Below are 18,095 nucleotides of genomic sequence, written 5' to 3'. Positions count from 1 at the left end.
TTTCTCCATATATCATGATTTTTCTATTAGCCTGGTGGTAAGAATTTTTGTTGTCTAGTTATTGAGATGCAATCTATTTTGAAGACAGTAGTCTTTAAACTTATGCAGCAGGTTATTCCAAGTACTCTTCACTCTCAGCAAAATAGCTTGTGTCATCTGTGTAATACAAGAAGTTGATGAATCTTCAGCTAATCTTGATGCCATATTCTTCTTCATAGGGTCCAGCTTCTTGAATTATTTGCTCAATATACAGACTGAGTCAGTACGAAGAATAGATACAGCCTTGACACACATCTTTCTTGATTTTAAACCATGCAGTGTTCACTTGCTCTGTTCTTTACACTGACAGAGAACTGTCAGCAATTGAAGCTGGATTTAGAAGAACCTGTGGCACCAGGGATATTACTGCTGATATCAGCTGGATCTTGGCAGAAAATAGAGAATATCAGAAGCATGTCTATTTGGGTCTTATTAATTATGAAAAAGCATACGACTGTGTGCATCATAACACATTACGGCTGAAATGGAGAAGAATGAGAATCCCAGAATGTTTAATTGTGAGCATGTGAAACTATACCTTGACCAAGGCCTAGGAATCTCTGCCTGAACAGAGCAAAGGAATCCTGGTAGTTGAATGGCTAAGAAGCCTGGCTCCAAACTGAAAGGCCAGTAGTTTGAACAAACTACAGAGGAAAGATGTGGCCTTTGCTTCTGTAAAGACTTGAGCTTTGGAAGTCCTGTGGGGCAGTGGTACTCTCTATATAGTGGTTCTCTCTATATAAATCGGAACTAATTTGCCAGCAATGAGTTACAGGGAAATTTAAAAAGGAAAGATGAAAACACACAATCCATTATTGATGAGAATGTTATTGTAAACACCATACCTGAGAGGCACATCCAGATGGGGCACAGATGACTTAACTAGTACTCTGAGGCCTGTTTTTACAGTTTGACCAGAAAAGTAGCCCCCATGACAGCTGGTGACCCAAATTGTGCATGCACATGACTTGAGCCAGCAAGGCTGGGACTGGAGAATGAGAGGGGTGCTTATGTCTCCCTGGGTTGTCTCTGTACCTCTGTACTGCTTGAGGAAGCTGTGGTAGTACAGTCCATGGGGAGCTGCACTCCTAATTCCCAAACATCAGCCCTTTGGCTGTTCAAATCCACTAGGACCTGATGAGGGGGAAAGCCGGGCAATCTCCTCTAGTGTGATTTAGAGCCTCTGAAAAACCACTGGAGGTGCAGTGATGAGTCAGTTCTGACTCGATAGCAATGAGAGAGTAAGTCAGTGACTGCAAAAGAAGATGCTAGAATACTATTTAGCCCTAGTAAGCTGTATCCTCTTGTTCCCTGCTTCTTTAAAACAGCCAGCTGTGTTCCTAGTTGAATCAGAGGGGAGTACATGGCAGAATCTTATAAAACAATGCTTGTGAGGGTGGCCTGATGTGGCAGTTTCCTTCCGTGGTACCTGGGGGCCAAGCCAAACACTAACTCCAATAGAGGAAGTGGTGACCAGGAGGCAGAGTTATGCCTGCACACAATGTTTCCCCAAAAAGTGGATTTGTTATTGTGTGTGTCGAGTCTCCTGCGACTCATAGCAATATATATGTACAATGGCTCTGAAGCCTGCCCTATCCTGAGCCAGTCACACTGACTCTGATACACTTAATCTTATTGTCCTAGTTATCTCATCAATCCATCTCATCTGAGATCATCCTCTCCTGTGCTGTCCTTCCACCCTTCTAAGTATGATAGCCTTCTCTAAAGACTGGTCTCTCTGGGCCACATGCCCAAAGCATGCGAGACACAGCTTCAGAATCCTTGCCTCCAAGGAGAAACTTGGTTTCAACCTCTCCAACACAGACCTATTTGTTCTCCTGACAGTCCATAAGGGGAATTTAAAAAAAAAAAATTTAAAAATCTGAGCTTGTGTGTGGTTTAGGGGGAAAAAGTGAGCCATACTTTGGGCAACCTCCTTTGAACACTTGGCAACATCAGCTGGTTCTCACTGAAGTTATTTGGACAACACAAAGCAGTTGTAACAAATAAACTCTCAAAGCTCAGTAGCAGAACACAAAAGATGAATCATTGGTAGAGGTGATTCAAAGACCAAGAGCTCCTTCCACCATACCTCCTGTTCCTGAGGGCTTTTGAGTTTTCTGCCCAGGAGATGAGAACAAGACAATGGAGAAGGCAGTTTATTTCTCAACCACATTGATCGCCAGGTGACACCACACCCTTGCTCACATTCCACTGGTGAAGCAGTTCCTGTGACTCACCCAGATACAAGAGAGGCTAGGAAGTGGGATATTCTGGATGCGGACCGCTTCCTTGTCAGAACCAGTTGCTGTCAGCTCTATTCTGACCTCTTGAGACCGCATGTATTGCTGAGTAGACCTAGGATTTTTAAGGCTGTGACTTTTCAGAAGTAGATTAGCAGGTCAGAGGTACACTTGGGTGCATTCTGAACACCAGTCTTTCTTGTTAGTAGTCAAGTGTTTGCATCATCCACCACAGGACTCTGTAAACCCCTGGACCGAAGGCCCAGTGCCGGCTAAGAACTCTGAGAAGAATTCTTAGGGGTAACACTTCCACTTCCCTTGTTGATGTTGTGCATTGCGGAGTCGGAACCAACCCATAGCTGACCCTCAGGGAGTTTTCAGAGGCAGTTTTAATTGCCCACCTTTCTCCCACCAAGCAACTGGTGGATTAGAACTGCCTGCCTCCCGAATTGCAGCTCAACTTCTTACCACTAGGCCACCAAAGCTCAGGCCCCTAGTTGATTAGCTACTAACTTATAGTGGTTGTTTCAGTACCTACTTGTAGCTGATCCTCCAGCAGGTTTTCAGAGCAAAAGATTGCCCATCTTTCTCCTGCAGAACCACTGGTAGATTTGAACCATCACAGAGGCCTCAACTTGGGGTTACCAGCACAACTTACACAGCAGGCCACTAAACATCTAATCTAAAATCATGAGACAATGATTGACCTGTGACAAATCTCACTCATTTGCATTTGTGGGCTGAGATTCAGACTATATGGAAGATGGCAGTTTAATTTTTTATAGAAACTTTTCCCTCTAATTCATAAACCCAAAGGACTACTATTGTCTCCAAATCTATAAAAGTAAAAACTCCTAGAAACTCATGTTTTTCAAACTGTGGCAAGAGTTACAGAAAGGCCCAGCATGAGTAAGATATTTTCCTGGGGCACTAATTTGACTCAGAAACTTCGGGAAAACATTTATGATTTTCTTATTAGCCGGACCACGATGGGGTAGAACGCAAAATACATATGATTTAAAAAAATTTAAATTGTTGGGGCTCTGGACCTCAAAGGAACTTCTTTCTTGCAGGAAAGTGGCCTGCTTCAGGACCATATGTGGGTTTCCATTGAACGCTTCTGAGAGGGATATTTGTGTGGAAAAGTTTGAGCAGAGCTGGCTCTGCTCCAGGCCTGGCTCTGTGCCTTCTTGCTGGCTGCACCCCCTCAAGGAGTATTGCGTTCTTATTAAAGTTTCCTCACGTTTCTAAACCCACAGCTTGTCAGCGCAGGCGTAACCTGAGAGCTGGGGCTGCTGCTTAAATCCAGCTGCCTGGTTTCACAAAGCAGAAAATGGAGACGTAGGGACTTCAAAGAACTTGCCTAGGGCATCCAGAACTTTCCAGGCCAGTGCTTCTTCTCACGTCTCCCACTCTTGCCACTGCCACTCTTGCCACTGCGTAGGAACCCGTGCCAAGTCACAGGGGCCTCTGAAGCAGAAAATCTTTGTGCTAGAAGACTGCCTATTTTTTCTTGGAAGAGCAGCGGGTGGATTCCAACTAAGGACCTTTAGTTTAATGGCTCCAGTTGTATTTTTATTCCCACTTAAGAGTTCCATCCTCTCCACTGTATTAGCTGGAGCCTTGGGTCTGCTTAGGAAAATTTTATTAGTTAATGACTATCAACTCTAGGAAGCTGTGGTGGCCCACTGGGTAAGGTGGTGTGCTGCCAATCAGAAGCTCTAGGGTTCAAATGCACCAAGGTCTCTCCAGGGGAGCGATAGGCAGTTTCCTCCTGTGTGTTTTACAGCCTCTGAAAACGCGCAGATTTCCAGCTCAAGGGTAATGAGTTGGGTGTTGGTTCTTAACCAGCCCTAGTAGAGCAGTGTTTAAAACGCTCGGCGCTAACCAAAAGATGAGTGATTAGAATTTAGCAACTGCTCAGCCTAAGAAGTGGCAGTAGGCTTCTGTACAGGTTGCAGATTTTGAAGCCATATGGTGCATCTCTACTCTCTCCTATGAACCTGCATGACTTATTTTTGTTTGATTCTGGAAGAATGAGTCCGAGCCGAGCATAGAGGGTAGGATGGTGGCTGGCGGGAGAGAGGCCGGATGGGGGCTCAGAGCGAGCACGCGGGCCGCACGGGAACTGCTCCGCGCTCACAGCGGTTGGGCGAGCACTCCAGGCCGCGGCATGGTGCAATCTCCCCCGCGCCTTGCACAGCTCACGGAGGGGGGTGGGACGAGGAAACGCGAGGAGGGGCAACTGCGTCTGCCTCGGATGACTGCGCGGCCAATGGCGATGCGAGCCCCGCTTCAGGAGCCAATCAGCGCAGAGCCTGTGCTAGCGCGGGCCACTGAGCTGGGCGACTCGGCCATTGAAACCTCGTGGGTCCGGGCCCGGCCGCAGTGTGACGCCGCCGCGGGTTACGCGCGCTCTGTGCTATCCATCAATCCTCTGCTGACTCGCCTCCCGGCCGCCGCGCCATGGATGCCCCGCGGGCAGTGGTCAACTTTGGGCCCGGGCCTGCCAAGCTGCCGCACTCTGTAAGTCCCCGCGAGCGTGCGCCACAGCGAGGTCCGGCCGGAGCGCGCGTGGTTGTGGCTTCGCATCCCTTGCGGCCGCTCGCGTCCTCCCTCCGTTTTCTGAATGGTCGCTGACACCTTGCATCCAAGAGTGCTCGGGGGTCAGCTTCTGGAAGAATGCATTTCGTGAAAGGAGTTGGGTTAGGCCTGTGTTTGTGGCTGCCGTTGGCACGAACTGTGGTGCCAGGTGTGCGCGTCTCGGCCGTCTGGGGCACCGGGCTTTGAACCTGCGGACTGGAATGTTGCCTGGTGTCCCGGATCCCGGCGGATCCAGAACGCACAGCCCCAAGTTGACATCCCTTGCGGTACTGGGCGCATCCACGGACGCGGGGTAAATGAATGAAGGGCAGATGAGCTTTACCCGCCGCGGGGTCTCAATGACAGTCTCAGCGCATTGGGGTCGAGTCGGAACCGACTCATCGCTGACCTTCCAGCGGGTTTATGGAGGCTCTAAGCTGCATAGGAGGAGATTGCTCATCCTTCTTCCACGGAGCAGCTGGTGAATTCGAACCGCCAGAGAGACAGATTAGCTGCACGACTCTATGGACGATGACACTAGCGGATAGTCGACTCTCCGGTTTGCACTCCCCCAGACTGTTTAGTTGAGCTAACGTTGAGAAATGATGGTTTTCAAAAATTAGCATTTAAAAGACAGCTCCTTGTCCCTTAGAAAACCTACCCTCCTTTAAACCTGTTCCTCCTTGCTAGCTGCCTGAAGACTCCTAACGAGTATTTAAGCGCCATGGGCACTGGGTTGCTTGCTGTGTACTCTGCACTTTGGTCCAAAGCATATGGATTCAGGCCATTGCCCGACCAGCCTTCAGTCTGCAAATACCCGGGGAGGTTTGTTTGAGCCCCTTTCATCGCCTCCTCTGCCCAGCCCCCATGCCTTCCAGGCCTGAAGGCGGTGACGTGCCCTCATCCTGCTGCACTGCTGCTGTTGTATTTGGTTTTTATCTAACCAGATCAGTCTGCTAACGTGTTTTGACAGCACAGGCCTTAGCCAAGCACTTTACAATTCTCGCTTGCTGTACAGTAGTTTTTGTGTAATGGGTTGTTGAACTGAGTGGAATTCTCCAGGGAACCCAACCTCCTCTGTCATAAGAGCAGAGAGTCCTACAGTTACAGAGCAGAAAGCACATGTTGCGTTTTGCAGGGACGTTTCTCCGTAAGAGAGCAGAGCGTCTTCCTCTTATTAGGCAGAAGCAGAGCTGAGATTGTGAGGAGGGCTCAAGGTCCGGCAGGGCTTGGTTTTGTTGTGCGTGGAGTTGCAGTAAGGTAGAGTGGTCTGGACTGGAAAATGCCTCCACCTTGGCAATCTTCAGTGGGCTCCCATTGTGATGTTACACGTTATTGTAAAGGCAGGTCCTGGAAGAACTATTACTTTTCATTTCCCCATGATATTCCCCCCCCTTTGGTGCGCTCTTTAACCAGCGTGGCAGATGCAGATTGTATTTTGTGTTGTGTTCCACTTTAGTTGATTTCATTTAGTGTGAAAAATTAGTTGTGATCCACAAAATTGATTGCCGTCAGTCAGTAATTTTGGAGAAAACCCAAAACTACTGGGTTAAAGGGACCTGGTATATTTTTGGTAAAGTCTTTAAAACTCCGTGCAATAATTTTGGGACTACACTTTTTTAATTCTACACTTTTATAAATGCCTTTTCTGGGAATACAGTTCATAACAAAACTGCAATCTTAAAATGAGAGTTTAAAGATTATTATATTGAAGAAAATTTCCCCTTTAATAAAGGAAAGGTGTGTGTGCCTCATACAAGCCATAGTATTTTCAATCTCTTCCTATGTATCTGAAAGTTGAGCAATGAATAAGAAAGACCAAAAAAGAGTCAGTGCTCTTGAATTGTGGTGGTGGAGAAGAGTACTGGATATCCCATGGACTGACAAAAGAATAAACAAGTCTGTCTTGGAGGAAGTACAATCTGGGTGGTTCTTAGAGGCAAGGATGGTGAAACTTTGTCTCACATACTCTGGGCATGCTGCCAGAGGAGCCAGCCCCTGGAAAAAGACATCATGCTGGGAAAGGGGAGGGGCAGAACAAGAGAGGAAGACCCTCCTCACTGGGATGCACTGAGGCAGTGACTGTAACAATCCGTTGTCCACAGGATGTCTGGCAGTCAGAGTGGACTCCCTGGCACCTACCAGCACTAACTAGGAAAGGCTTCGTGGAAGTGTGAACAGTCATTACTAAGTAGCATTCACCAGGTCTCAAAACAGTAACATATTCTTGAATCATTGGTGAGGGAAACCATTTGGTTTCATTCTTTATTTGTCAAAACACTTTGTGTAGACAAGCCAAAATCCAGTTAAGCTTCTATTTTAATTATGTCCTCCTTCGTTGATATCTTTTAAAGAAGTCTTTGTAAGACGACAAGATGTGTCTACAAGAGGTTGTGTACCACCTTCTTTGTATTTTCACTTCTCAAATACACATAAAGGCAGACCTCAGAGACACATGATTTGATGACATTTTGCCAATCTTATCTTCACACCCTACACCACTCAGATGATTTTAAAGCCAATCTCAGGAATCCTGTTGGGAACTCTGGTGGCCTAGTGGTAAGAAACTGTGCTGCAATCCCAGAAGCATGTGGTTCAAATCCACCAGCTGCTCTGTGGGAGAAGGATGGACAGTCTCCTCCAGTGTGATTTACTGTTTCTGAAAACCCACTGGAGGGTTCAGCTGTGAGTAGATTTCTACTCAACGATACCCAGCAACAAAGATAACTGTCTTTTCAGTTTCTGGTTATCTGAGTTTTACATGACCTTGAAAGAAGGAATAGAAGCAAAACAAAACACCGCAAATGGGGAGTTTCTGAGAAGCAGGGCTGTGTTTTCCAACAAGGGTCTTAAAAGCTTGAGTGTGTGTGGTTAGTTGTGTCTTCCCTCTGCCCCCTTGAAAAGGTAGAAGCACTCCAGCTTGCTGGAGACCCTAGGAACCATAATGAAGAAGAGGCCGAAAGGTTGACCGAAGGCGCAAAGACCAGTTGCGATTGTTGTGACTCATACATAGTTGACCTTCCTGCAGGTTTTCAGAGGCAGTAAATCTCATGGGAGGAGATTTCCTGTCTTTCTCCAGCACAGCAGCCACATGCTTCTGGGATTGCAATAAAGTTTCTTACCACTAGAGGCCACTTGAGTTCCCGACAGGATCCCTGAGATTGCTTTTAAAATCATCTGAGTGGTAGGGTGTAGAGATAAGAACCAAGTAGTTAGCCTGCCTTTGGGTTGACAGGACAGCTCCTTATCAGTAGGTCACCAGAGCTTTCTGGTTGCCATTGAGTTGGCTCCATTCATGCTAAGCCCATATGTGCCAGAGTAGAATTCGGTAGGGTTTTCAATGGCTGATTTTTGGGGAAGTAGTACCAGGCTTCAGGGTAGACTTGAACATCTAACCTTTTAACAATAACCCTCAGGACAACCATATATACATACCATGAGGGACTGTGGTCAGCACTAGGTAAGTCTCTGAGGCCCTCTGAGCCTCAGTTGCGCTTCTTCAGCTGCAGTTGGGGGTGAAAGTATCCCCCTCTGAAGCAGGTGAGGTGTGACCTCTGAGGGTCCACCAGGAGTGTATAGTTGGCGGACATGTTTCTGCATATGCATTCGTGTGTGCAGGAGGTACATGCAGGTGTATGGTAGAGCATATACAGGGCGAAGTTATGCACACTTAGCTGTTAACCCAACTCCTTGAGGGACTGAGTCACTGGGCTTCAGGACTGAGGACCAAAGTCTTTGGCAACATCTCAGTCAACTGACAAAATGTTCTACATCCTACTTTGCTGAGTCATGACAAGGACCTTAACACTTTAGAGTGGCTTTCTGTCCTGCAACAGGTGGTCTCTCCCTGTGCAGAGCCGGGAAGAGCGAAGAAAGTCAAAGGCTTAAGGAATGCAGTTAACCCAGAGGACTAATTTGAACATTGTCGTCTACTAGCCTGACACCAGAGGAACAAGATGGTGCCCAGCTCCTGCTGCTTGCCACTTTGTGATATCAGGGTCATGATGTAAGGTCCTAGACACAATGGGAGGAAAAGATAGAACAAGACTGAAAATAATAAGGAAGACTAGGTTTACTAATCTGCTGTAGACTGGTAGACTCTCTCAGGCTGCAGCCCTCAGGCATCCTTCAGGCGTGGTGCTGAGCCTTCCCAGAGGATCGCCTCTCAGACCTGTGAGTGAGTTGTCCCATCTGTGGGGACTGGCCTCTGTACCCCAGAGGTTAGAGGCAGAAGCCACTGCTGTGGAAGCCCTTCTGACTGACCCTTCATAAGATACTGAGGCTGCAGTGCAATCCTGACAGGAAGAGCTCTCGTGGATGAGCCATTGGCACTCTACAGACCAGACCGCCAGAGTCGGGACCCTGGTGGTGCGGTGCCCCACGTCCTGGGCTGCTAAAGCAAAGCACAGGTGGTCTGCGGGAGAGAGAAAGCTGGACAGTCTCCTCTCGAAAAGACTTACAGCCTTGGAAACGTGTGGGAGGGTGGCAGGAGTTAGAATTGACTGGACAGCAGAGAGTTTGGTATGGGTAAGAGACAAGCAAGGCGATGTTTGCCCAAGAACAAAGTTCAGAGGTTAGAAGAGCCTGGAGACTCTACAACCAGGAGAAGATAAAATAGATGAATGGGACCTTCTAAGAATCAAATCCCTATGCACATCCAAAAACTTCTCCAACAGGGTAAAAAGGGAAGCCACAGACTGGGAAAAATTATTTGGTAATGACATATCAGATAAGGGACTTATATCTAGAATTTATAAAATACTTGAGCACCACAACAAGATAAAGGTAAATAATCCATTTGAAAAATGGACACAGGATATGAACACACACTTCACCAAAGAAGACATTCAGATGGCCCACAAGCACATGAAGAAATGTTCAAAATCCCTAGCTCTAAGAGATGCACATCAAAACAACTATGAGATATCATCTCACCCTGGTCAGAATAGCAAAATTTAACAGAACAGCAAGCAACAAATGCTGGTGAGGTTGTGGAGAAACTGGAACCCTTATTCACTGTTGGTGGGAGTATAAAATGGTGCAACCACTGTGGAAGGTGGTATGGCGCTTTCTCAAAAAGTTGCAAATAGAGATACCATTTGACCCAGCAATTTCACTACTGGGAATATATCTCAAAGAGACCATAACTGACATCCAAGCAGATATATGCACACCCATGTTTATCATGGCTTTGTTCAGAATAGCAAGGAGTTGGAAACAACCCTAGTGCCCATCAACAAACGGATAGAGAAGCTGAGGTATATTTACACAATGGAATACTATGCTGCATTGAAAAACAAGGAACTCATGAAATATTATTGAAAATGGGTGACCCTGGAGGACATTATGCTGAGTGAAATATCTCAGTCGCAAAAGGACAAATATTGCCTGGTGCCACTGCTGTAAAATGGGACTGATATCAGGGTGGGGGTAAGACTGAGAAAAACTGGATAAATTGTGTATACTGCACTGAAACAGATGAGGGAGAGAATAATTTAAAAGCGATGTATGATAGGGTATTATGGTTATCACAAGAGTCCACAATTAAGGTTGCATAGTGGAATGCACTTGGGGTGGTGGGAGGGGTTCGGGGGGAAATTGTGTACCAGGGAGAGGAGCGAACTGGGGAGTGGAGAGGGCTGGGCGGGGAGAGAAGTGCAGCAATGAATGAATGGCAATCCAAAATCTCTGTAAATGTTCATTAAAATCATTTAAAAAATTATTAAAATAAAAAAAATTTGAATTTAAAAAAAATAGACCCCAGAGAGGGAGAGAAATGGAAGTGGGAACCTCAGGAGGAAGTGGGGAGAGTGCTGCTGTTTTGTGAAGTCCAGAACTTGTGTGAAACAAAATGCATATATGTTGTTGAATATGAAACTAGTGTTCTCTGTAAACTTATACCCAAATTACAATAAAATATTAAAGAGGGGAATAGTGATGATTGAGATGATGATTTTTAATGCCATTGAACTGAACATGAGAAGAATACTGAAATGGCAAATGTTTGTTACCTATATGTTTGAAACACACATATACACTCCCATCCTTGTTTGACATGGCTCTGTTGTCAGTACCAAAGGATACTGGTAACATGAGTTTCCTTTCTGAGGATTTTCATTCACAATGAACATGTCTTTCTTGCCTACTCCCCTACCCATGTTCTAGGCTAGCATCTTAGACCAAAAACATCAAACATTGTGTGTTGTAACATATGGAGTTGCAGTGTGTCAGGATCTACCACGTTTGCTTTCTCTTTGTTTTGGGGGATAGGTTATCAGGACCATAGGAGCTCTCTGGTGGCATAGTGGGTAGGGGGTTGCACTGCTTACGCAGTGACCACACTTGTTTGGTGGTTCAGATCCACCAATTGCTCCAAGGGGGACAGCTGGGCAGTCTCCTCCCATGTGATTTATGGTCTTGGAAATGAAATGGAGCTGTGAGTTGGGTTCTAATTGATAACAATGAATTTAATTTGGGCCCAACTTTTTTTCTCTTGTTCCTTTGAAAGCAACATTTTATAATTTCTGTACTTGACTTTAAGAGAGGCTAAGGACTTATTTTTTTTTTTATGAATGTGCCCCTAGACTATTGTCCTGATGCCCTGTGACCAGCGACTTGTTTCATGGTTAAGTTGTTTACATCAGTTTGTGCTGTATAGGGGGATGCATTTATATCGCATACAGTTAGGTGCATAGACACGTGTCTGCCAGGCCTATGCATGTTCCCGGGTGTAGGCTCTTCAATTTCCGTGCCTGACTATAGCCGCTTGTTGATGAATGTTGTTATCGTTAATGCAGGAGAGAATGGATGATTTTGAGGTGTGTGGAGGGAACATTTTCTAGAGAATGGTATTTATCCGAAAGATCTTATCTTGACAGATAGATGTCATCAGAACAGTTCTATGTATCCAAGTAAATTTGTATCTAAGAAAAACTGTATCTGAAACAATGAATGATTGGAAGTCCAAGTTCTCTGTAAACTTGTGTTCAAATCTCAATGGAAAAAAAAAAGACAAACTATCATAATTTGATGCAATCACTATGAATCACTAAGACTTGAGTGCTACAGCTGCACTACTGACTCTGGGCAATGTACACTGTCTCCAGGCCCTGATGACCCTGTGTGGGGACCCTGGCCTGTTTGTGAACGGGGAGAGCTGTGCTTGGCACCAGGAACTCATCTTTTCTTTGCTTTTTTTCTAGGTGCTGTTGGAGATACAAAAAGAGTTACTAGACTACAAAGGAATTGGGATTAGTGTTCTCGGTAAGGGTTACTGGCTGCATTCTATCACTGCTTCAGAAGAAGAAGGACCTAATTGAAATGCATCAAGCCTACAAGTACTACGAGGTCTTTGTGGAGGCCTTTGCAGATACACTATTAGACTTTAATAACTTAGAGGCAAGCTCAAAAATTCCCCTGCCACAGCTGGTGGTGATGGGAGGGAAGAGCACATTGCATATATTTTACAACTGGCTTTTGACTATCACAGCATTTGAAGTGAAGATACAGTTCATTTGTGTAACAGTCCCCCGAACATTTATAATATTGCTACATATTGCAGTTTATAGGTTTTGTTTTCTGTATGTACTAAATTATTGAAGTTTGAAAGTATACAGATCTTTTGTAAAGATATTACATATTGAGAATTTCTTTGTTAGTTTTACTCTTATGTTATTGGAGAGGTAGGCGGTCTGGTAGTAGTAAGGAGTTGTGCTGCTAACTCAAAGATTGTTGTTGTTAAGTGCCGTCGAGTCGTAGGCGACTCATATCATAGCAACTCTGTGAACGAAAGACGTGAACACTTGTGTAACTTTCATCATTTCTCCAAGCTCATAGGGTTTCTGGAGGCAGGCTATTTTGGTCCTCCTGCTTCCAAGCTTATTTTAATCAGGAAGCTCCACTAAACACTGTCCACCATGGGCAACCATTATCACATTTGACACATCAGTGTCACAGTGTTTAGCATCACAGCAACCACAAGTTACCTCTGTACAGCAATGCACAGATCAGTGCTATACCACCTGGGCAGTTTAAATCCATCAGCAGGAGAAAGACAGGCACTGTCTTGTGTGATTTACAGCTTCTGAAACCCATTAGAGGGGCAGCTATGAATGGATTCCGACTGAATGGCATATAACAATAAGCAACACTATTGGGGAGGGGCCCTGGTGGTGTAGCGATTAGGCACTTGGTTAGTACCTGAAAGGTTGGGAGTTTAAATCCACCACCTGCTCCATGGGAGAAAGATGATGCAGTGTGCTTCTGTAAAGATGTGTGCTCCTAGAAGTCCTATGGGCCTGGAAAAGCTACAACCAGGAGAAGATAACATAGATGAATGGGACCTTCTAAGACTCAAATCCCTATGCACATCCAAAAACTTCTCCAGTAGGGTAAAAAGGGAAGCCACTGACTGGGAAAAAGTATTCGGTAATACCATATCAGATAAGGGACTTATATCCAGAATTTATGAAATACTTGAGCACCACAACAAGATAAAGGTAAATAATCCAATAGAAAAATGGGCACAGGATATGAACAGGCACTTCACCGAAGACGACATTCAGATGGCTAACAAACACATGAAGAAATGCTCAAAATCCCTAGCCCTAAGAGAGATGCAAATTGAAACAACTATGAGATATCATTTCACCCCAGTCAAAATAGCAAAATTTAACAGAACAGCAAGCAACAAATGCTGGCGAGGTTGTGGAGAAACTGGAACCCTGATTCACTGTTGGTGGGAGTGTAAAATGGTGCAACCCCTGTGGAAAGCAGTATGGCGCTTTCTCAAAAAGTTGCAAATAGAGATACCATTTGACCCAGCAATTCCACTGCTGGGAATATACCCTGAAGAGACCATAGCTGACATCCAAGCAGATATATGCACACCCATGTTTATTGCAGCTTTGTTCACAATAGCAAGGAGTTGGAAACAACCTAAGTGCCCATCAACAAACGAATGGCTAGAGAAGCTGTGGTATATTCGCACAATGGAATACTATGCTGCATTAAAAAACAAGGAACTCATGCAATACTATTCAAAATGGTTGACTCTGGAGAACATTATGCTGAGTGAAATATCCCAGTCACAAAAGGACAAATATTACATGATGCCACTGTTGTAGAATGGGACTGTCCTTGGGGTTGGGGAGAGACTGAGTAAGATGGGTTCAATAATGTATACTGCACTGAAAAAAAAAAAAAGAAGTCCTATGGGGCAGCTCTCCTCTCTGAGCGGATATTGATAGCAGCGGATTTCATTTTGGTGTATTATCAGAGAACCTCTTGAGGGACCTTTGAGTTTTAAAGTTGACTTTAATTTGTTTTATTTTATTTTTTTTGTCATTCCAAAGGGCACAGTATTAATGACCTGTACAGCCAGCTATATGCTTGTTGCTGCAATGGGTGAGAGTTCTAATAGTCTATGGGCTGAAAATTCTGAGCCTAGCTCCCAGCCTGGAGTTCTGAATGTGCCATGGATTCTTGTTCTTGAGAAAGAGATGGAGAGAAAAATCTAAAGTCCTAAGGATGAACCTGTGAATGTCTCTGTCACTTAAAGAATCACTCTGCTCTGATTCTAAGGCCTAGGCATTTGTCACTGGGAAATTCATTTGCATCTTTAATCTTGAGGTTCAATATTTAAGTGCAAAAATCACAGAAATTTCTCTTTATTTTGTTACTTGCCAATTTTGTAGCTGCTTGTAGAGTTTTTCCTTGTTTGGTTTTGAATGGAAACTTTTATTTTGTTTCTCTTTCCCACCACAGAAATGAGCCACAGGTCAGCTGATTTCTCAAAGATTATCACCACCACGGAGAATCTTGTGCGGGAATTATTGTAAGTTAGAAGTTTAAGGACCAAATTATGTTTACACACCCAGTTGTCTTATTACATTATTATCTGAACTTGTTTTTTGTTTCCAGCATGTTCTATAATTAAGCCTAATATTTTTAAGATTCTCCCAGGTTCAGCCATAAGTACATGATGCTATTGGTTTTGTCACTGTTCTTGAATGACCATTAGCTGCTGTGGAGCTAGTTCTGCCTCATGGTTGCTCCACTTGTGCACGGTGGGAGGGTTCCTTGGATTTTTAAGTGTGTGGCCTTCCTGCTGTCAAGTTGGAACAGCTCATAACTGACCTTCCAGTAGTTTTTTTGGAAGCTGTCAATCCTATTGGAGAAGATTGCCCACCTTCTCCTGCAGAGCTGCTGATCGATGCTGCCTTTGGGTCAGGAGTGCAACACCACCAGAGCTCCCTTACAAACAAAGTGACCTGGGAATAAATGTTCCTGCTCACAGAAGTAATGTCCATTCATTGTAGACAGCTTGGGAAAATGAATGCACACTGAGAGCTGGAATCTTGTCCAGCCCCACCAGTGAGGGATAACTGTTGCTAATATTTTATGATTCTGTGCAATGGTTTGTATCCTTACATTATTTTATTAACAAAAATGGGCATTGTACTGATTGTCAAATAACTTTTCCTTTGTATGAATTCCCTAGGGCCGCTGTAATGAAATGCCATGTACTGAGTGGCTTATAAGGGCAGAAATTTGTCATTGCACCCTCCTGAAGGCTGGGAGTTCAAGATCAGATCAGGCAGGGCATTAGCCGTGTTGATTCCTTTCCAGATGTCAAGAGAGAATCCTTTCGTGTTTCTCTTCCGCTGCTTGGTGGTGCTGGGCTTTCCTGGACTTGTAGCTGTAATGTCACTTGGCATTATTCCTCTGTCTCCATGTCTCTTTTCTCCTCTTTTGAAAAGAACCTTAATTGTAGAATTAGGATTCTCCCTAATTGGTGGCCAAGTGGGTGAAGAGTTGGGCTGCCGACTCATAGGCAGGCAGGATTCACCAGCTGCTCTGAGAGGAAAAGCAGGACAGGCTCCTCCTGTGCGATTTACAGCCTCTGGAAACTCACTGGAGAGTCAGCTCTGAGTCATTTCCTCCTCGGAGGCAGTGGCTTGTGTTTTGAGTTCTACTGGTCGAAGGAGCTCTGGGGGCATGGGGTTTTATGTGTGTGTCACAAACTGAAAGTCCCGAGGGAGAACGATGGGCAGCCTCCTGCCATCAGGACTGGACACAAGACGGAGAGTTGCCACAAGTCAGCATCGACTCAATGGCAGAACTTTAAATCTTTCCGTTTTACTCATTATTACCTCACATGAATCTGATAATATCGTCAAAGCCCCTGTTTATAAACAAAGTCATAGTAACAGGTTCAAGGGCTTAAGAGGGATTTTTATCAGCATGTCTTTTAGGGGGCACAAAATTGAATGCATAACATTTTCTAAATTGCCCTAGTGGGGTGATTCAGATGGGGTGGGCTTGGTGATGTTTTATGTGAGGCGTGAACACTGCAACATGAGTGTTCAGGACTGGAGGCTGTTGCTGGGCTTCTCCCACCCCTGCCTACTTGCAAGGTCCCCTGTGGGTCACAGAATCACAGAATACTCTTCCTTTCATGGAGTGAGTGGGGAGTTTGAACTTTGGCTCAAGAAACGATCGTTAGACCCACTTGGCAGTGAGCCGCCTCTGGCGGGACTCCCATTTCGTTTACTGTTCCATATTTGCTTGCTCTGACCACACTCCTACTTTTGGTTTCTGGAACAAATTTCTGACCGCTTTCTTACCAGTTAAACAGCATGCATCAGAATAACTTTCATCTAGAATCTTGTCATGGCTACCAGTCTGTCCTGGTTGCTAGAAGTTCATGCTTAGAGCCCTGTTAGAATCTGGCTGCTTGTCCACTCTCCGTGTGAGCACAGCTGTAGACCAGGCACTGTCCACAGCAAGGTGATGGGTTCCTTTTATTTTCTCAGATCCTGTCACTTGGCCCTGGCCTTCTGTTGTTTCCCTCGCCTCTCTGTGCTCTTGCCATGTGCATTCTGTGTATCTGTTCCTACATGCAGTGACGTGGGTCCTAGTCTTTCTGGAGCTGCCTGTAGCCATTCAGCCTATCGTCTTCATAATTAAGAAATTTGCTCTTAGTGTTGATGTGGTACATGATTAGACCTGACATGCATCAAAGATCCTTCCCCAGCGTTCACTGGGTGGTAGGGTGGCTAGGTCATGGATATTTTCAGGACATTTGGTTCTGAGTGATAGAAATCATTTAACTCTCTGCTGTAAGTGAAAAGAAAGTGCATTGGGTCACAAAGCAGAAAAGTGCAGGAGTGATTTCAGAGCTCAGATAAAGTCAGAAGGGCCCTTTTCTCTGTCTCCTGGCTCTTCTCTAGCTTCATTCACACACATACCTTCCCCATGTGGAGACCAGGAGGCCTTGGTTGAAGTGTTAACTCCTCTAATAATAGAATTTATTTTTCTTAAGTGATTTGAGAAAAAGTTGAAGTTGTTAAAGATTTCATTTTACTTGGATCCACACAATCAACACCCGTTGTAGCAGCAGTCAGGAAATCAAATGGCCTATGGCATTGGGGAAATATCTGCCGTCAGAGGCCTCTTTAAAGTGCTAAAGAGCAAGGATGTCAGTTTAAAGAGTAAGGCCTGCCTGACCCAAGTCGTGGCATTTTCATTTGCTTTGTATATATCAGAGAGTTGGACAGTGAATAAGATTGGAGAATTGGTACCTTTGAATCATGGTGTTGAAGAAGAGTATTGAATCTCCTGTGAACTACCAAAAGAACAAATAAATCTGTCTCAGACAAAATACAACCAGGGTGCTTCTTAGAGGCAAGGGTAGTGAAACTTCATCTCACATAATTTAGGCATGTGGTCAGAAGGGACTGTTGTTGTTGTTGTTGTTGTTATGTGCCGTCGAGTCGTTTCCGACTCATAATGACTCTATGCACAACAGCCCTAAACCCTGCTCTATCCTGCGCCAACCGCACTGCCTCTGACACACCCATCCCGATTACCCCAGTCACTGAATCAATCCATCTCATAGAGGGTCTTCCCCTCCTGCTCTGTCCCTCCACCCTCCCAAGCATGATGTCCCTCTCCAAGGACCCGTCCCTCCTGGTAACATGTCCAAAGTATGTCAGACGAAGCCCCAGAATCCTTGCCTCCAAGGAGTAGCTTGGTTTAATCCTCTCCAAGATGACTCTGTTTGTTTTCCTGGCAGTCCATGGTACATTCAGTACCCTTCTCTAGCACCACAGCTCAAAAGCATCCACTCTCCTTCTGTCCTCCCTAGTCATTGTCCAACTCTGATGCATAACAAGTGATTGCAAATAGAAAAAGATATCATGCTGGGAAATGTGGAGGGTCAGTGAG

The 18,095-nt window shown here is 45.0% G+C and overlaps 1 protein-coding gene across 2 annotated transcripts in view; it reads left to right on the top strand.

Annotated features, from left to right (window-relative positions):
- The first annotated feature begins 4,721 nt into the window (after positions 1 to 4,721).
- Positions 4,722 to 18,095, top strand: part of PSAT1 (phosphoserine aminotransferase 1) — a 37,116-nt gene continuing 23,742 nt past the window's right edge. Inside the window, exons 1-3 of one of the 2 annotated variants that reach the window (XM_006891983.1) lie at positions 4,722 to 4,808; positions 12,068 to 12,128; positions 14,631 to 14,700. In XM_006891983.1, the coding sequence (XP_006892045.1) occupies positions 4,749 to 4,808; positions 12,068 to 12,128; positions 14,631 to 14,700 (191 nt within the window). In that variant the 5' untranslated portion in view covers positions 4,722 to 4,748. The remainder of the gene's footprint in view (positions 4,809 to 12,067; positions 12,129 to 14,630; positions 14,701 to 18,095) is intronic. The other variant, XM_006891984.1, reaches the window with a different exon arrangement.

This window comes from Elephantulus edwardii, unplaced genomic scaffold (assembly GCF_000299155.1).
Source record: "Elephantulus edwardii isolate Elephantulus edwardi_28Jun2011 unplaced genomic scaffold, EleEdw1.0 scaffold00108, whole genome shotgun sequence".
NCBI lineage: Eukaryota > Metazoa > Chordata > Mammalia > Macroscelidea > Macroscelididae > Elephantulus > Elephantulus edwardii.
This window is presented reverse-complemented; position numbering and strand designations above follow the sequence as displayed.